The sequence below is a fragment of the Alligator sinensis genome, unplaced genomic scaffold (genome assembly GCF_000455745.1).
Source record: "Alligator sinensis unplaced genomic scaffold, ASM45574v1 scaffold643_2, whole genome shotgun sequence".
In the NCBI taxonomy this organism is placed as follows: domain Eukaryota; kingdom Metazoa; phylum Chordata; order Crocodylia; family Alligatoridae; genus Alligator; species Alligator sinensis.
In genome coordinates, this window is record NW_005842588.1 from 845,320 (window position 1) to 864,433 (window position 19,114).

At 42.9% G+C, this 19,114-nt stretch overlaps 1 protein-coding gene across 1 annotated transcript in view; it reads left to right on the forward strand.

Moving 5' to 3' along the window:
• PDXK (pyridoxal kinase) overlaps positions 1-19,114 on the forward strand; it is a gene marked incomplete at its 5' end in the record, with an annotated part of 74,787 nt that overhangs the window by 34,460 nt on the left and 21,213 nt on the right. Inside the window, 3 exons of the mRNA XM_025214540.1 lie at positions 14,022-14,126; positions 15,487-15,570; positions 18,218-18,264. Coding sequence (XP_025070325.1) covers positions 14,022-14,126; positions 15,487-15,570; positions 18,218-18,264 — 236 coding nt within the window. The remainder of the gene's footprint in view (positions 1-14,021; positions 14,127-15,486; positions 15,571-18,217; positions 18,265-19,114) is intronic.

The following is a 19,114-nucleotide window of genomic DNA, read 5'->3' on the forward strand; positions in this document are numbered from 1 at the left end:
ATATTGACTTCAGGAAGGCTAAGTGAAGTTTCCTGGAGGCAGTGAGTGAAATCCTGATTCCACTGAATTTCATGGGAATTCTGCCTTTGACTAAAACAGAGCCATAATTTTGCTTTTGGTGCAAGGTCAGGAGGATGAAAGAACATTTCAGCATCATTTAAAAAGTCAGTATATGCTTACTGTCTAGGGAAGCCATGGAGAGAGTAATAATTAAACAAGGAAATCTGTTTCTTTCACATGCAGTTGGCCTAGATCAAAGGCTACTTAGCCTGCTGGCAACCTTTGGCACAGTGCAAAAGTGTTCTCACATCTTGCAAAGTGAAAGCTCTAGAGCTGATTTGAAATCTTTTAATGCATTTAGCTTAAAAAGTATCTTGATAACATAGTAAAATTGGTGTAAACTCCAGTAATGAAGTAATAAATTCACCTGTGTAATTGATGACAGATTTAACTTTTTTGCTGCTCCCTTGATTCAAGAATTAAATCAGTTTTATGGCATATTAAGAGATTCATAAAAATTGTAATTGGACCATAAACTGAAGATAATGTAGTTTGCTTGCATTCACGTTATCAGTTGGATGACCAGCTTCTTGAGAGAGAAAGTGGGAGTAAGTGTTTTTAATAGTATGACAAGTGGAATTTAGGAAGGCTTATGATGGATATGCTTGGTTGCATGATGAGTATCTGGCACTCATTGAGGATGATGGGAAGAGCAACAAAAAGTCATTCTAAAGTGGGCAAGAGAGATGGTCCTAAGGGCTCAAAAGTTGCCAGTCAAAACCAAAACTCATTAAATGTTTTGGTTTTTTTAAATCATTTTTTAAAGATTTAAAGGCTCTTGGAATGTTCCCAGCTTCAAGCTTGAGTTCTTACCTAAGAGGGGTGGATACCAATTTTTTTTCGTTTTTTAAGACATGATTCCAAACTGTGATTCTTTAAGAAGAAACACCAAATATTGCAAGTCTTGCAACAAATTCTTGAGAGTTAGCAAGCGTGCATAAAAGTGGAAGTGTTTGTTACCTGGTTGCAGAGCAGGGAACCTGCCTATCTTGAAACCTTTCCTCACTGCAGTTTTGCCATTCCGTTGCAGTAACTCCAGCAATCCCTTCTTAAATTTGAACCTATGCTTTGGGCCTGATTTGACTCTGCAGTTCTGCTCTGAATGGCTGAAAAATAGGTATAGAAGGGGCCTCAGAAAGTCCAACTACCCTTTGCTCAAGGCAGGGCCATCCCAGCCTAGGATTTGTCTCACCTTTTCTTAAATGAGGATGGAGATTCCACAGCCTCTCTAGGAAAGTCAATTCCAGTGCTTAACCACCAACAGTCAGTTCCAGTGCTTAACCACCATCATAGTTAGGAAGTTCTTCCTAGTTTCCAAATTAAATTTCCCTTTGTAAGTAGCGGCATACCTATGTGCATGTATTTGGAGGCAGAAACCCATTTTTATGCATGCGAATACACAAATAAACACAAATGTGAGCAAATTGGAGTTGCTATAAATGTATGGACACTCCATAAAAAACACCCTAAATATGCCTGTCATTTAAAAACAGTTTATCTTTCTTAGAAATATGAAGTCACTGGAGCTTTAGCTTAGTTTCAGGGAAAAAAAAGCTGGAGGCAGGTTGAAAGACAACAAAGCCACCTCCTGTGTGAGCAGGAGTGCAGCACCCTGCATAGATCTGTCTGGGCTTTGTGGCTTACTAGAGCCTGCTTCAACACCCCCCGCCCGGGTCCCTTTGATCATCCCTTGGCTCTTACACTTGCTTGCTTTAAGGGACAGGGAGGAAGATAGTGTGACCCAGATGGAACTATGGGTCCGCAGGAGGAGAGGCAGTGGATGGGGGGTTCATCCTGGGATGGGGGAGTGGGGCCAGTGAAAGTAAAACTTCCAGGGTAGGCTGAGAAGGACAGCATGGTGTGGGGTGCAGTTTGGGGTGTGGGGGAGTAGGGGACCCTTGTGGTGGGGGCAGCAAAGTATAAAACCACAGGGGTGCCAACCCAAGGTTTTCTTTTACTGATAGTAAAAACATGTCTCAGTAAAAAAAAATAAAAAAAATAAAATAAAAAAAATTAAAAAAAAATTAAAGGTTTACAGATGGCCAGAAAAAGAAATATTGGAGCAAATACACGTGCTGTTTTTTGGCACTGGGAAAATAACACTGGTTGCAAAGTTCTTATTTGCATACTGTAGCAGTTTTATCATTTCCTGCCTGCAGGAAATGAGGAAGATTAGAGATGCCTTATCTTAAAGAAACGGATCTTATCGGGGTCTGTGGAGCTGAATGGTTATAAAAGCTGGTAGATATATGTTTGAAAGGCTCAAGCCAACTGCTTTTGTGATTTCTAGATAATGAGGGAGTAGTGCTTCCCAGAAGCAACAGGTTGCAAAGTCTACTCTGTGTGACCTGTGGACCCATGTACTTTCTTTCAAACTCATTCCCGTGCCTCCCTGCTCCCCTTTTGCTCTTGTGAGCAAAAGATAAAGTACAGCAAAAGTGTTTGCTAATAGGTCTGCTGCTGTAGCAGAATCATTACCAGTTTTTCTTCTCTGCATTAATAGAGAGAAAATCCAGTTGTGTCACTCTCTACCTTTACTGACAACTGCTCAGAAAAGTCAGTTTTCTTCAATCTTTAGTAAACTTGAAATACAGGCAGCACTTTAAATCACAACCCCCTGGAGCACAGTTTGTCATGTTGCCTGGTGAGGAGAATTTACTGTACGATTAGAGTGACTCACCTCCCAACGACATCATGCTTCACGCAGAAATAAAAGAAGCCATCACAGCCTACAGAGATGCTCTTTTTTTTTTTTTTTTTTTTTTTAAAGAAAGTGGGGGGTGCAGGGAAGGGACAAGCGTATTTGGAGGATCATCATGCTGTCTTTGATGTGTAAGAATGCAAATCTAGTTTGGTGCAGGGTTTTTTGGGAGAGGATTCTTGCCTTTTTATGAAAGCAGTCATTTGTATGCTGCTTTCCTTTCTTGAAGAGATTGGCAGATTAGTTAGTAGAATATATATCATATGCTTGCTTTACTGTTCTAAATCCCATGCTTGAAATGGTTCCAGAACAAATAATTTGCATATTTAAAGCAAGGAACTTTTTGCTTTCTTGTTCAAGGAGCTGGATACAGTATGGTAGCTTTGTTAGCCCTGATATGCAAGAGATTATAACAAAGCCTCACCGATTTGATGCTCAACTGCCTGCCTACCCAGTATATAGTCATTCATATCTTTTCAGAGTGAGGGGAAAGTAGAAATTTCTTCATTCATGTCTACCAGTAATAACATTTTATTGCCATGTTTCACAAATGAAATTTGACTCACTCTAGGGTTTTAGGGAATGGGAAATTGGGTCCTGCACATCTGAGTTTGCCTTCAGCATCATCCTTCCTTGTAGGAAGCTACAGATGGAGAAACTTTGGCACAGGTGGAGAAAGAATTCTGTGGCAGATTTGGGAATACAGCCTGTATCATCTCTCCCTGTCATGTGTTTTAAACATAAGATTACCTTTTCTCCTTCAAGGCTTCTTAAGTCTTGCTTTTGTTTGAGCTGCTCCATATAATTTTGGACTGAGAAAGAGAAAAGAATTCAGACTTCAGAACAGAGTAGATGGCATGGTAGGAATAGTGGGATGTTATAAACCCCTCTGTAGGAATTAGGCAGACAAAGTTCCCATGGCCTCTGATCCTCACTGCCACACATTTGCATTTTCACAGACCTGCATTTTGCAAGTTGGCTTCTATTCCATTTAGAAGAACACATCAACAGCAGACTCTCCCTATGCCTGAAGAAGGGTGTTTGTGCCCAAAAGCTTGCAAAAGTGCAATTTTTCCAACTATTTAGTTGGTCTAGTTTCATAGTTTCATAGTTGGTAGGGTCGGAAGGGACCTGAGCAGATCATCAAGTCCGACCCCCTGCCATGGCAGGAAAGAGGACTGGGAGCGAGCACCACTTCCCTTGGAAGTTAGTTCCAGATCCTAGCCGCCCTGACTGAAGTAATGCCTCCTGATATCTAGCCTGAATCTAGTCTCTGTCAACTTATGGCGATTATTCCTTGTTACTCCCGGTAGTGCTTGGGGGAACAGGAAGTCTCCCATAGTTTGCTGGTCCCCCTTGGCCAGTTTGTAGACGGCCACCAGATCTCTTCTCAGCCCTCTCTTGTGGAAGCTGAACAGGTTCAGGTCCCGTAGCCTCCGCTCATAGGGCCTGCCTTGCTGCCCCCTGACCATGCGAGTGGCCCTCCTCTGGACCCTCTCGATGCTGACCACATCCCTCCTGAAGTGTGGCGCCAGAACTGAATGCAGTACTACAACTGTGGCCTGACAGTGTCATATGGAGCGGGAAGATCACTTCCTTGGACCTGCTCGTGATGCATCTGTGGATGCATGACAAGGTGTGGTTGGCCTTCCTGACTGCGTCCCCACATTGGCGGCCCATGTTCATTTTGGAATCAATAATGACTCCAAGATCCTTTTCTGCCTCTGTGCTGATGAGAAGGGAGTTCCCCAGCCTGTAGGTAGGCTGCTGGCTCTTCCTCCCCAGGTGCAATACCTTGTACTTGTCAGTGTTGAGAGCCCATGAGAACCCATCCTGTTCTCATCTGCCCACCCCTGTAACCTGTCCAAATCTAGTTGCAGCCTGTCCCTCTCCTACAGCATGCCCACTTCTCCCCACATCTTAGTGTCATCCGCGAATTTGAACAAGGTGCTTTTCACCCCCTCATCCAAGTCACTGATGAAGATGTTGAACAGTGCGGGCCCAAGGACCGAGCCCTGGGGGACCCCACTGCCCACATCCCTCCAGGTCGAAAAAGACCCGTCCACCACCACTCTCTGGGTGTGGCCCTCCAGCCAATTTGCGACCCATCTGACTGAGTAGGCATCGACGCCACAGTCGCCTAATTTCTTAATGAGGATGGGGTAAGAGACAGTGTCAAAGGCCTTCCTAAAGTCCAGAAATACTACGTCCACCGCAACACCTGCGTCCAAGGATTTTGTGACCTGGTCGTAGAAGGCCACCAGGTTGGTCTGACAGGACCTGCCTCAAATGAAGGCAAAGAACCCAAAGAATCTTGTCTGCCTATGTCCTTAGATCACCATGGCTACAACCAACACCCTCAAAACTCTCTATAGGAATTATATTTTTATATTGTCTTTCCTTGTAATCAGTCACTTTTTTTCCCATCTCACCATCCCTAATGAAGTTGGTGTTTGGGGTTTTTGGTTTTGAATTGTAAAGCAATTCAAAAAGCTTAAATGAATTCTAAGGAATGAAAGAGCCTCTCGGAAGAGATGAGCAAATGAATTTAAATACTTCAGGGCCTTAACCCTCTTTTTAATCTAGATGTGTAGGGGAAGTGTAGTTCTGTACATCAAGAGAAAACGTTGGAGAGCAAGATATCTGGTATTATGGGCTGCCTGTAGACGTGCCCTAAGGCTGCTCTAATGCTCTGTAATTACAGTGCATCAGAGCAGACTTGATTAATCAAGTCTGCTGGAGTGTGCTAATTGGAATGCATCAGCCAGCCGCTGTGTCCTGTGTATCAGCATCCCCATGCTTCAAAATGTTGGCAGGGGCACTTTAATTAAAGCTCTAATTAAAGCACACTCCCCCACACACTTCTGGAGCATGTGTTAAAACACCCAATATAATTCTTATGAGTTTCTTCTGCTTAAAAAATAAATCTGGAAAATGTGTTGCCATACTCAAAATTTCTGTTCTACCAGTTCTTGGCCGGTCTTGACTGGAGTAAGTAAATTGTTTGGTGGCATTGTAACTTGAGCAGAAGAAAATAGAATGATAAAATCCAATTTTTTCCTTACAAAAAGGCATAAGCTAGGATTTGTACTTGGCTTCCAAAGAGGGAATGTTAAATCCTGCGGCCACTGTTGCTATCAAGCCAACACCCTCTTTCAGTCTCAGCACAAGGCAGCTTCCAAACAGCATGGAGTCATTTGTTTATTTATCTTAAGTACAAGATGTTTTATTTCATAAGTTTTCTTTCTCTTGGCTGTGCTTTTTTACTTAATGTGCATAAATAGTAAAATATGTGACTTTGAACTTGAGTATTATTAAATGCCAAAATGGAAATATTTATTAATGGTAGGGTAATAGAAAATGGTGCATGTGTGGGTGGGCAGGGGGATGAACTATGATACATTAAAAAAAAAAAAATTCTTTTAGAGTTCCTCAGATTTTCTGTGCAGTTAGTGAAATGAAAATTTGGGGGAATGAATTTCATGAGTTCATTATCGTTTGGGCCTTTTAAAGCATGCATTCGAACTCCATTCCTGCAAATTACCCTCAGTTTTGACTGGCTAATGAAAACCCTGTTCATCTTGATGATGTACTTGGACAAAAGTAAATTTTAATTTTCCCTAGGAAATTATCATAAAGCTACAGACTAATTCTGCTTGGCTATGTAAAGTTTCATCAGATGACCTACCAGTTGAAACAGCGGCTTCCATCCAGAGCATGTTTGCCAACAATCTTTGCCATGAGGACCAAGTAGAGTGGGCAGTAGAAGAACCTGGCAATCAGTTCTGAATGAGACAGATAAGCAGGACTCCTGGTTTTCTCTGTTAAAAAACACGAAAGTCTCTGATTGTAAACCTTGGCCCCTCCACCCCTTTGTGGTTTTTGTGATTAAAGTGAAATGCCACTACATATATAAGTATTAGTTGAACACAACATTTTATTGATATATTTACAATTTTAAAATAATTTGGAAGCTTGCCAGTGCCTCAATCATTATAATGACATAAATTCTACATATCTGTATATTTTGGCATTTGATTTTGGCTTTTGTAATCATGGAAAATCAGAGCTCTTTCTTCCCCCTTTGCTTGCCAGGATGAGGGTCCAGCTGCAGCTGCCCACCCCACTGCTTTGTGGCACTGAGCAGCCCTGCTGTGCCAGTGTCCTTCCCCCACCATTGCCCTTGGTACCCAACCCGCAGCACCCCAGCCCTGCCAGTGCCCCTCACTCCTAACCTGCTGCTCTCCACCCCTAGTGTGTGGGGCAGGGGGTGTGTTGGCATAGGCAATGCCATAGGTGACGCATTGGGGAGACATGGGGGAGCACATGCCCCCCAGATTTGTTCCCACAGCAGGGCACAGGGCTGCAGCCTGGTTAGACTGGCACCGAGCAGGAGTCACCTCTGCAGGCCAGTAGGTGGGACCCAGTGCGGGAGGGTGGAATGGGCAGGGGAGACTTGGTGCTGATGCTGCTGCCATGGCCACCAAAATGAGGCATCCCACGCCTGCTGCTGCAGTTGGGGGAGCATAACTCCATGTCACTGCTGTGGCACCTCACCTTGGCAGCTATGGCGGCATGGCACTCCCAGCTGCAGTGGCGGTAGCAGTATCACTCAGCCTGCCCTCCCCACTCCATCCTTTTGCGCTGGGTCCCACCTGCTGTAGACGTGGCTGGTGCTGGTTCGGCCTGGCTGCCGACTCCTGCCCAGCTGTGGGCTTAAAAATCTGTGGGGAGGCACATGCCTATGGGCCCAACCCCTCTCTGTGAGTGTGTGCAGTGGTGGGGAGCCACTGCCTCCCCTCCCCTGGGACAAGCTGTCTGTGGCTCCATCCCATTTCCTGGCTGGGTCCCTGGCCATGTGTTTTCACCTGTTCTGGTCCCAGGCCCAGGGCACTGCACACCATTCCAGCTGGGCAGTGCCCCAGCCCAAGCTGCTTTGGAAACGCATAGCAGGTGCATGTGGACCCCCTGAGCATGGCGGTGCACCCCCTGCGAAGGGTAGTTGCCATTCACCAATCGCCATTCCCCCTGCCGTTGATGCCGGTGGCGGCATTTGCGGGCAGTCCACGATTGCCGCTGGTCACCTCCGTTGCTACCAGCGGTGTCTGTGGGTGCTTGCCGACCACTGGTTGGCGCTCGCCACCCTTCTCCCCCCGACAGAACTGCAGCTGCCTGCAGCAGCTCCCCACTTACCTCCTGCCATTCTCCCGCCGCCAACAGTGTTGCTGCCACCTGCAGGAGTTTGCCGTACCCCTCAGCCTCCGGGGGCACTCATTGTTCATGCCCAGCTGACAACCCTACTCCACTCCTTCCCTCACCGTGCAGGGACGGCGTGAGCTACCACCGCTGCCTCAATCTACTCACAAGTTGTTCCCCCCACACACATGTCACCTATGTCCCTGCCCCCATAGACTTCCCTGGAGGGAGCTGCAGCAGCTGCTTTCTACCATGCTGCTTGGCTGTATTGCTGGCTGCGTGCATATGTACGTGTGCATGTGCACGTGGTACCTTATGCCTCTGATCGCCCTCCTTCTACTCCCCCTAGTCCCTAGCAGCCCCATGCAGGCTGAAACTCTGCCAGCCTACAAGGAGAAACCCAGGGTTTCCCAGGATTTTTTCATTTAAAGGAGGAAATCCACATTTTTCCACAGGAAATGGAAAACCCATGCTGATAGGAGAAGCATGGTTTTAATCGCTTTCTCTTTTGGGACCTTGTTTGCAGATATTCTCTTAATTTTGAATGTACCTAGTTTTCATTAATTCTTCATGTATCATTTGACTCGGTTTCCTTTTGGAATTGCCATGTTTAAGTCCCTCTATTGTGTGTGCTGAACTTTGGATTATGTGTCACCAAATTTTTGTGATCGTAATGGCATCAGCACAGTCTTGTTACCTGAGTGCTGTGATATTTTCTGACTGGCACAGTTTAAAATATATTAAACATAAGTTTGAATGAAGGATAGCATGAAGGGCAACTCTGTGCTAGACTGGGGAAGTAGTTCCTGTTTAAAAATGCAACTAGTGTGAATAAAATGTAATTGCCTTAAAAAAGGGTTAGTTTATTATTGTCAACCCTTGGTTGGCCCCCAAGTTTTGATGCTACACACACACTACATTCTTCACAGTATTCATACCTCATCTGCGTGAGAGTCTAAACATATCTGTTGGAATTTATGAAGTTTGTCAGGGTTTTTTTAAAGTGTTAGTTACCTTCCTGGTCAAGACCAGGCATTGGACATCAGTGGCCTCGTACAGACGTTCATTTTCTCCACAAGTATACAGATGTTTAGGTGCTTTTTTCCTCCAGAGTAAAAGTGGCTGCTCCAGGAGAAAAATAGCCTGGGGACAACAAGAGTTAAGTAACTTCCAGGAAAGTTTCTTCTGGGAGAGCAAATGTCTGTATATGCTGACAACACAGGGTAACAGTGGGCAGTCTGAATTAGCCAGTCAGGACTGCCTATGCACTGCTGCCATCTGTTGCCAAAGGAGTCTGAAGAGCATGCTGAGATGTCTGCACATGGTCTTCCCCCCTGCCCTCCTTTCCCAGCTGCACAGTGTCAGCACTGCAAGCTCTCAACTCTTCAGGGCCTCAGTATTTGGAAGTCTATACATGTGACTCTAGGTAAGGTTTTTTTGCTTTTGTTTTTTTCTACCATGACAACAAACCTGGGAGAATTCTCCCAGATTATTTGAATGTGTGTACACAGCCAGGGTTAATGGTGATGGTAGCTTGTCTGATTACTTTTGCCTGTTGAGCTAGCCATTCAGATACTACCTCCTAACAACATTAATTTTTGTCACTATAGCTGTAAAGCAATTTATTAATGTTACAGAGAGAGTTCGCTTTCCTTTAGACTCCCTGTTTTTGAAGCAGCCGTTTGTCTATACACAGGACAACTCTTGAATAATGAGGGTTTTTTGGCTATGCTAAAAATTGCTGGGACTCATAGCTTCTCTTAACTTACATCCCAAAATGGAGCTGTTTCCCTCCTGAGAAGTCTCTAAATCAGGGTCTGCCTGTTTTTGTACAAGCTTTTTTGGTTAACTTAGCAATTGTTGCCAAAATTAGAAATGAAGTATTTTCTTTATTGGTTGCAAATATCAAAATTGTTTTGTTCTCATTTTATACCAGTGATATATAGAGCAGGCTTTTATACCATGCATTACCCACAGCAAATTGGAGGAAGTGGGTTAACATGTTGTAATGTTCACATTTTGAGACATTTGTTTGAGGCTGATCTGCATTGGTAGGCCTCTTACCTTTTATAATTATCAAGCATACTAGGCAAACCGCAAAAGGTGATCAGGACAAACTAAAGACACTGGAAGGTCAGCTTACAGCAAGAAATTTTGCTTAAGGCTCCTCTTGATACCCTTGATATAACACACTGTTACCATGAGATGTTCTTCTTAGCTCCAGGCATTCCATATTCAGGAGGTTCAGAGACCTGTAAATAGGGATCTGCCTGAATTGTTCTGGAAGTGCGCTGTGCAGAGGCTCCTATAATCTTGTTCCTTTTGCCACCCCCCACCGCTGATTGGCGGAGGGGCTCCTGATCTTCTGGGAGGCAAAAAATGTGGTTTTAAATATGCTGTGGTTTTTGCCTCCCAGCTGAGCAGCAGCAAGTGGCAGGGCCACTGGGGCCCTGCTGCCAATTGGGGGGAGGGGGGAGGCAGCAAAAAGAACAAGATTAAAGGAATTGCAGAAATTCCAGTACGATTTAGGTAGCTTCCTACCTATAGGAGACCTCCACTTTTGAAGGGATGAATTTATTTAGCAGCAGCCTTCCAATTCTGAGATAACAGAGATCCATCACCAACAGCCAGGTGTGAAGATGCACTGAGAATGGCAATCCACGACACTTGCAGCAACCCTGTCCACCCCTTTTAAAGAATGCGCCCCCTGGCCCCTCTCCCTCCCCCCACCCTGGCTGGCTCCCATGACCTGGCATGTGGGCAGCCTCCCCCACTCTTCCACACAATATATAAAAGTGAGACTTTATTTTGAGCTATTACGCAATCACTTCTATGTACGCTTCTTATAAAAACATAAATCGGGACAAAATTATTTTTTGAAATAAAATTAAAATATGTTATAGTAGATGTTTGATTTTTAGTATATTTGTGGGGTTTTTTGTTAAAAGGCTGTCTTCTGAAAGATTTTGTGCATGTGTGGCCCTCAGCAGCTCACCAAAACTTATTAAGGGGCCTTCCAGCTGAAATAATTACCAACCTCTAATTTAGAGGCATTCCATTTAAAAAACTACAGGGCATAATAAATAAAGTGACTGGAAATACATTTTTTAAACAAAATGGAAAAATCATGCATGAATAACCATAATATTGTAATTAATGAGACACTTGAGCCTGGCAGTTCTTGCAAATATTTTGAATTCATGAATCAAAACAAATACCCTAACTTACACGAGTGGATGCTCAGCACTGACTAATATAAAATGGTGGTGTGGCATTACACTGCATGAGAATTGCTGAGCTTTTCTAACCTGTTCCAAAACGGTTGTGGAAGATGTATAAGCACCTTGCTAGTGCTACTGTCTTCACTTACAGAAGCAGGAAATGACCTCTTCTTAGCTTTCATTCTGTTTTTGACTGCGGGACAATACTAGAGCAGTTCTTATGTTGTAAAGATCTCAGAACAACCACAACAGGTTAGAAGGCTTTTGACACTATGGATTCCTTTTTGAAGTCTCTGGGTTTATCTTGTGAATCAAATGTAGGTCTTGGCACACCAAACAGTGCCAATACTGCATGGCACCTTGTGGCACCCTTGAAAGACTCTCATAGTACTCAGGTTGAGGATCGCTGGTTTAGATATTAGCTGGATGACTTCCTTTTAGAGATTAAGCCTCAGATGAGAAGCCTAAACCACTTTTGGTAGGGGACAGTGGGAGGGGGAAGAGAAGGGGGAAGCTTTTTGTTTCTGCTTGGTTTCTGTACAGTAAGGTCTTCTACCAGAATGGTTTGCACAGCTAAATGGAAGAGGTTGCTTTCTGGGTAGTTGAACAGCCGTACTCTCTGCTATTAATCTACCTGCCATCTATCCTGAACTATTTGCTTACCCTGAAGCAGTCCAGACGACTGGAGTACATTTGGCAGCAATCTCTGGTAATCAGCTTTTGCTTTGGGGTTACACTGTATTTTCACACCCCACAGTGTCAAGGACAGCACATTTTAGATTGCTTCATTTTAAGGCTGTGAAAAAGAATTCATGCTTGAGGAGTCCTTAGCAGATTTCTTGGAGGTAGTCCCATCTGTAAAAACAAATGAGACCTGCAGCTTGGGAAGGAGGGCTTTGGTGGTATGGCATAGGGTGACAGATGTAGTCTCTTCAGTAAGCAGGTTCTCAGCCATTTAGGGAGACAGTTACAGGGTTTATGGTGCCTCAGAGAGGAAGGCCTGAAAGTTCAAGCTGAACTTCTTATGAAAGGGATAATATGATTGGATAATTGGGTCATACAATATATGAGTTGAAGTATTTGGTTACCCCTGTCTTGGCATTGAAAGGAAATTTATCTTGGTGTAGGAGATGTTGGGTTCAGGGCTTCTGCTGTCAACTGGTAGGGCCCAGGAAGACACTTTTTTATTTCCATGAATGCTATTTATTTGGCTTCTGGTTTTTATTTTGTTTTGTCTTATTTTTCCTTCCTTTTCAAAGCACTGGATATTGGCTAGGATGTCCTGGAATTCCTACTGCTATTTAATAATTTCTCAGGTATTGGGTGGGACAGATTTGGGGGTCAAGAAAGTCAGGTTTGCAGGGATTGTAGGTTTTTTGCTCTTTTCTATTATGTAGGACATGATCCTTTTCTTTGGATCATCTGAGCACGTTAGTCTAATTAATAGCAGAGAATTTCAGTGGCAAGGCACTGGTGGTGCCCATATCTCCCCTACTTCTGATGTATGGCATGTTGTAGAGGATTTTTCTAATAAGATGCTTTCGGCTGTGGTGTGAGAGAAGAATCTGGCAATACGATCTTTGTGGATCCTTTGGGCAAGGGCTTACTTTGAATACAGTGAACAGGTCTGGGGGGGCTCTTCAAGCCCCTTGTCCTTTCCATTGACTTCAAGCTAGGTTAAACCAAGTCCAAAACAAGTTCTCGTAGCTCCAGTAACTCTTAGGTCTTTATAAGGATAAGGGTATGGATAGTTTATTTTTTCTATCCATAGAAATGTTTCTTTATCTACAATGATATCCATGGGACTGCTTCCAGTATGGACACACTGTTCCTGGAGAATAGCCTTCTCTTATTACATGATGTCCTATAGTGAAGGAACATCCTATGTCAATGTTTTTGTACAGTGACTGTATTTCTAACACAGGGTACCAGATAGTTTTGATCTAGGGTGCAAGAGAGTGCAACTTTCTCTTTATTGTGTTCTCTGTGCGATATTTAAATAGCGTTTCCCGATAAACTGAAGCACTAGCCAGTTTTCTGAGGTAAATGGAGATTCTCCTTTCTACCATAATATTGTGAGGGAGAGTGGGTCTGGCATGCATTCTTTTGTATGCATGCTAGATTCAGAATTACTTCAAATTGCAGAGGTGGTTTATTGCCAAATAAACCTGTCATCAAGCTGTCTGGCTGCTATCAGATTATATTGGTATAATGTAAAATATCAAATACTATATGTGATCCTAACCATCTAATGAAGACTGAAACTAACATCTTGCCTCAGAGATGGTTTAAGATCGGGGCTGGTTGAAGAAGCTTGCATTTTGGTTGTGATTTCTCTCTTTTCTGATCGGTGGAAGAGTTAAATATCCAGGGTTGTCTAGTCTGGCCCCTTTCACAAACCTTTCCTTTTCAGAAGGGTAAAGATGATTAGTTACGTTCTCAACATTGTTTTCTGTAGAGGACAACTTTACTAATTTCTTACAGAAGCAGTATTGGTGATGGGAGTGTCGTCAGGAAATTGATGGATAGCATATTCCTGCTTATATAATATGCATTGGAGATGTAAAAAATATGGCCTGTGGAGCGATGTCATCTGGTCCGTGGGGCAAGTGGTGGCAATGTTAGTTGCTGCAGTTTCTGGAGTCTCAGCATCTGTTGCTTGTCTTGCCACCCCAAATATCTGACCCAAGGAATCCTTGTGGGATGGATGACATGTCTCTGTACTCTGGCCCTGGTCTACAGACTGGCTCTGCCCTGCTCTTCCAGTCCACAGGGCCAGATGAGTTAGACACCCCTGATAGATATAATTTCCTTTACAAAATTATTTGGCTTTCCTTTTGCAGGTTACGCCCACTGGAAGGGTCAGGTGTTAAATTCAGATGAACTTCATGAACTGTATGAAGGACTTAAGCTGAACAATGTCAACCACTATGATTATGTACTCACAGGTCAGTATTTGTTTTTCCTTGGAGATATGCTATTTTTGCAAGAGGAGAGGTGCTGCCTTATTCCAACCCAGGTAATCACATTTTTCCTTGAACTTCCTCTTGCAAAAACAACTGGATACTTCATACTTCAGTGTTGGTCATACTGTAGAACAGCTGCTGTATCCAGCCCTAAAGTTGTGAAGGGTTGGGTCAGCTAATCCCTGCACATCTTCATCCATCTCCACAGCACAGTTTTTACATTTATTTTAAAGTAGTATGGATTTGAAATGTCCTTCCTAAATCTGCAATAATGTCTGATTTGCAGTTTAAAAGATTGGCCTTTTTCCCGTTGATGCGCTGTTCTTTCTTTGATCTCTGATGGGAGCTGGGGTGGGGAGTGTGATGAGAACAGAATGGAGAGTTGGATGGCTCACAGTCTATTCACAACCCTGTCATCGTACTCCTTGAAATGTTGCTTGTGTGCATATAATGGTCTTCTAACCTTTTTTAAGTGTGTAGAGCAAGTCTTGGGCAGTGTCTTATTTCACTTAACACAGAGGCTTGGTATACGTGTGCATGTGAATGCAAGGTGCCTCTGTAGGAGGCATTTTAAATAGAAAAATAAATGGTCTATGATCAGCTGCCTACCAATTAAAGAATACAGTCTCTTCTTCTGTGGCTTGTTATTAGCTGGGTTCCACTTCATTGAGTTTAGTTCATCTTACAAAACTCAAGCAGAAATTGATTGCTAGATGTGATTGATTACATGATTTCCGCATGTAGGAGATGTTTTAAAGCCAGGGATAATGGGAGAGTTTAATTATATTCAACTGGGATTATCATCCCATAACAGTTATCCTGGCGTGAAGGGTATTGCATATCTGATAATTATTTTCCCCTTCTGTTTTTGTGGAGCTCTCAGCGGTAAAAGGAGACATTAAACTTCACGGCAGAGTAATGGAATTCAGTATAAATGAATTTCATGTGATTGAAAGGCACCTGTACATTTTTCTCCTGGGAGAAGGGTTATTCTGTAGTTGAGCAGAATAATTTTCCTGAAAAAGAGCATGCCACTTAGGAGCTTTCAACAAACTGTTTCATATGGAGTACTTCCAAAGAACAGTTTAGAGGCATCTTCTTCTGCTGGAGTAGCTATAGCAGTTAAAAATTTCAAATAAAAAATGTTTTAAATTATGTTTTAATAATCCTGCTCCTCGTTTCCCAGTCACCTCAGAGCATTTTAAAGTGTGAGAAACTTAAATGAACGGGACTAAATTTTTCCAGGATTGAGAAGTGAGCAACTTTCTGCATATAATTACTGTGGTGATTCTTTAAGGTATTGCTCTATAAAACTAACTGCCAGTTTTTCTTCTCCCCAAAGGCTACACAAGGGACACATCATTCCTTGCCATGGTAGTCGATATTGTTAAAGAGTTGAAACAACAGAATTCTAACTTAGTATATGGTAAGGATTTGATGATTTAATCATTTTAACTTCATTATTTCCTGTGTATCTGTGTAAATCATTTAGGATGAAAGCAGTATTGTGATACTATCCTGAATTTCATAACGGTGTCTTGCTGTGTTTTTTCTTGGCACAGAGACTTCAGGGGAATGTCAGTTTAACTTTATTAAACATGGTGTGGGATTTTTTTTTTCATAAAACTTGGCTCCTTGTGCTACTTTTCTCACATCATGCCATCCATGCCTAATAAAATTGTGTTCCTATTATGGATTTGGTATGCTGGTGTTGAGTTTATCACTGCCTTTGGCTTGTAGAGATTGAGAAATCGTAACCGTCTCATGTTGGCTAGTGAGGTGTCAAATAGCATGGTAGCGTACTGAAGCAGAGCAGTGATTTCATAGAATCAGTTGGGCCATATCTGAACAGCAGCCCTGGTAATGATAATGTAGGCATTAAAACATACTTTAAACCAGGGGTGGCCAACCTGTAGTATGTGTGGCACAAGTGGCACAGGTAGCTTGTGTGGCACGTAGCAGGAGGGGAGGGGACAGGCAAATAGGACAGGGAGCAGACAGCAAAGTAGCAGATAAGTCAGGGAGTACAGGGCAGGAATCAGAAAGCAGAGCAGCAGATCAGGGAGGGGAAAGAGTCAGAGCTGATTTGTGGCACATCTGCCAGAAAGGTTGGCCTCCATTGCTTTAAACCAGTGGTGCCCAACCCCTGGCTCATTGCAGATTCAGCCTACAGAGTCATGGCATCCAGCCCACTAAGCTCCACACAGGTCAGAAATTTGGCAGCGGGGAGCAGTGACCATTAATACTGCCTCCCTTGCTCCCAAATTCCCAAGTCCTGTGCAGCCAGGTGTCTTCCCCCCCATACCATGCAGCTGGATCAGGACTGGGCCACAGACCAGGCCATACACCCACCCCCTCCATGCAGCTGAATTGGGGCTGGGTCATGCCCCTGCTCTCCCCCACCTCTGAATCGGGTCCTGCTGTGCCTGCCCACTGGCTGGATCCAGCCCATGGAGGGATGGGCCACCATCCATCCCGTCCATAGGGCAAAAGGGTTGAGTATCACTGCTTTAAACAATACAAGTAACAGACAGTTCCTGTGGTACAATAATACATAATCTACAAGGTTATTTAAATTTATTTAAATTAATCTGTAAAGTAAGATCAATCTCTATTTGTAACTTTTTTCTGTAAATACCATTAAATATATGTATTATTTACATTGAAATCAAATGATCCTGTCAAAGTTGTACTTCCAGTTTAGTTATCCAGAACCATATTTAAATAATTGGTGATGGAGACATGCCTACATGGTTTTTCACTGTGTAGATGGGTTGATTGTGGTATAGTGCTTTTTTTTGCAAACTGTTTAATGTATCTGAGAGGGCTAAGCAGTAACCTGTTCTTTATTAAAAATAAGTGAAAATAAAATGTTATAATATGATTTTCCTTCTGTTCCAGGACTTGAAGCAGTGGCTCTATTTACAAAGTAACTTATATCGTGTCAAAGAGAACATACAGAACATGTTTGGGGAGATTGCATGTTCTAACAATCTTTTGACATAGTAAAAAATACTGGCCAAAGCCAACAAAAATATTTAAACATGGCTTTAGCTAACATGATTTGAACTGGGTTTTTCTTAGACATTAAATTTTGGCCTACAATTTATGCTTTACATTCTTTTTGAAAGCAAACTTTTTTTGAAAAATCTTTATAGAATAGTCATGTTTTCTTTTGTTTTCTTTTTTAAACCTTTAGCAAAACATTTTTTGAGGTTTTATTAAGGTAACAGCCTTCAGCCTGGGCATTACATCCAAAAAATATAACAGACTAGAAACAGAAACTAGAAACTAGCCACTTTAGCTGTGGATCATCTGAGAAATGCAGAATTTAAGCAGCCAAATGATAAAGTCACTTGGACTCTTAACATTCTTTCTGTTCATTGGAAGATAGTAAGCCAGGTTTCCCACTGACATCCACAGAAGCCTGCATGAGTATGGATGGGCTGACTGGTGAAAAAGGAATATGAAATGTTTTTATTTCAATACTTAATTCTAATACCAAGGATAGTTTTGGTGTTCTACCACACATTACTAGCTGCTAGGACTGTTCTTACTCTTTTGAAATTGAGGTTACTTTGAGTAGGGTATTATGATTATTTATGATACTGAGATTGCCAAAAATGTCAAGTTTAATACTATTTTTTTTATCATGCCAAATATGTGCTTACCAGGTCTGGTCTGGAAGAAAAATTCTTCTTTCTTATAATATTGTATAAACATTAACTTTTCTCATCTCTCTGCCTAGTGTTCTAATATTCTAGAGCTCAGATCCAAGGCAGGAGTTTTCATACCACAACACCTTTTCCCCCCTCCCCATCTCCGCAGATTAAACAGTGTGGACAGGGTGATTGATTACAGCCCCTGACACCTCTTCATGATAGCACCCAAATTCCTCCACAGGCTGTAGATAGCCAGTTTACAAACTTCTGCTCCAGCGTAGTGTGGCAGTTGTTCGAAGATGAAAGTTACTAAACAGATAGGTTGTAACATACCTACTAGCAATTCTTAGCAGCATTTTTACTTCGCAGATCCTTGTTGGTTTCTAAAATTGGATGTATTCTCTGTTGCAGTGTGCGATCCAGTGATGGGTGACAAATGGAATGGAGAAGGCTCTATGGTTGGTAACCCTCTGTTTGAACCATGCTTGCATTGAGAGCTGTGTGTGCCAAGACAGAGTCACCTGTCTCAAGTTTGGGTCTGAATTCCAGTGTCCTTTACAATGCTGTTAACTTCATGCAAATAAACTCAGTGCTTGTAAAGGGTGTTGAGTTGATAGTTCTGGGTAGTGTAGTCTACTGTCTACCCACAGAACAGCCAGTATATGGACCATCTTGGTGAAAAAATCTCCCACACTGCTCCTCAGCATGTTCTTTTTCTGTCACTGTCTGTGTGATGTTAAAACTTGAGTATTAGCACCTTGATGAACATGACTTATTTCACAATGATTTCCAAAAACCAAACAAACGGCTATTGAGCTGGGCTCGAACAAGGTGGCCTAAAGGTCCTGGTGCCCATCTGTTCATCTACACGAGGCATTATGGTATGTTTTAATTTACTGTTAAGCAAACAATTGGATATTGATGTTTATCTAAATTTCTAATGACAACTGTGGTGTTTCACTTGGCTTTCACTTTCAATGCATTATCTACTGTTCTTGGTCCTAATATGTTTCTTGTTTGTCTCCTCAATTATTAGATTTTTGCCACATAAAGTAGCACTTGGCTTATCACTTAATAGCAATATAGTTTGCCTTTGCATGCGTGTTCTCACTTCAGTTCACAACTAGTACAGGGTGTGTTATCCTTGGCTTTCTATTTGCTAGACAGCAGAAAAAATGGCTACTGCATGGGAGACTGGTGCCTCCTGAGTCGGGGGGGCACTTGCTTCTCCTGGTGCCCCCACTCCCTGGACGGCGCTCTCAGGGGGGTCACCAGTGCTCCCGCCTGCCCCCCCCCCCCCCACCCCCC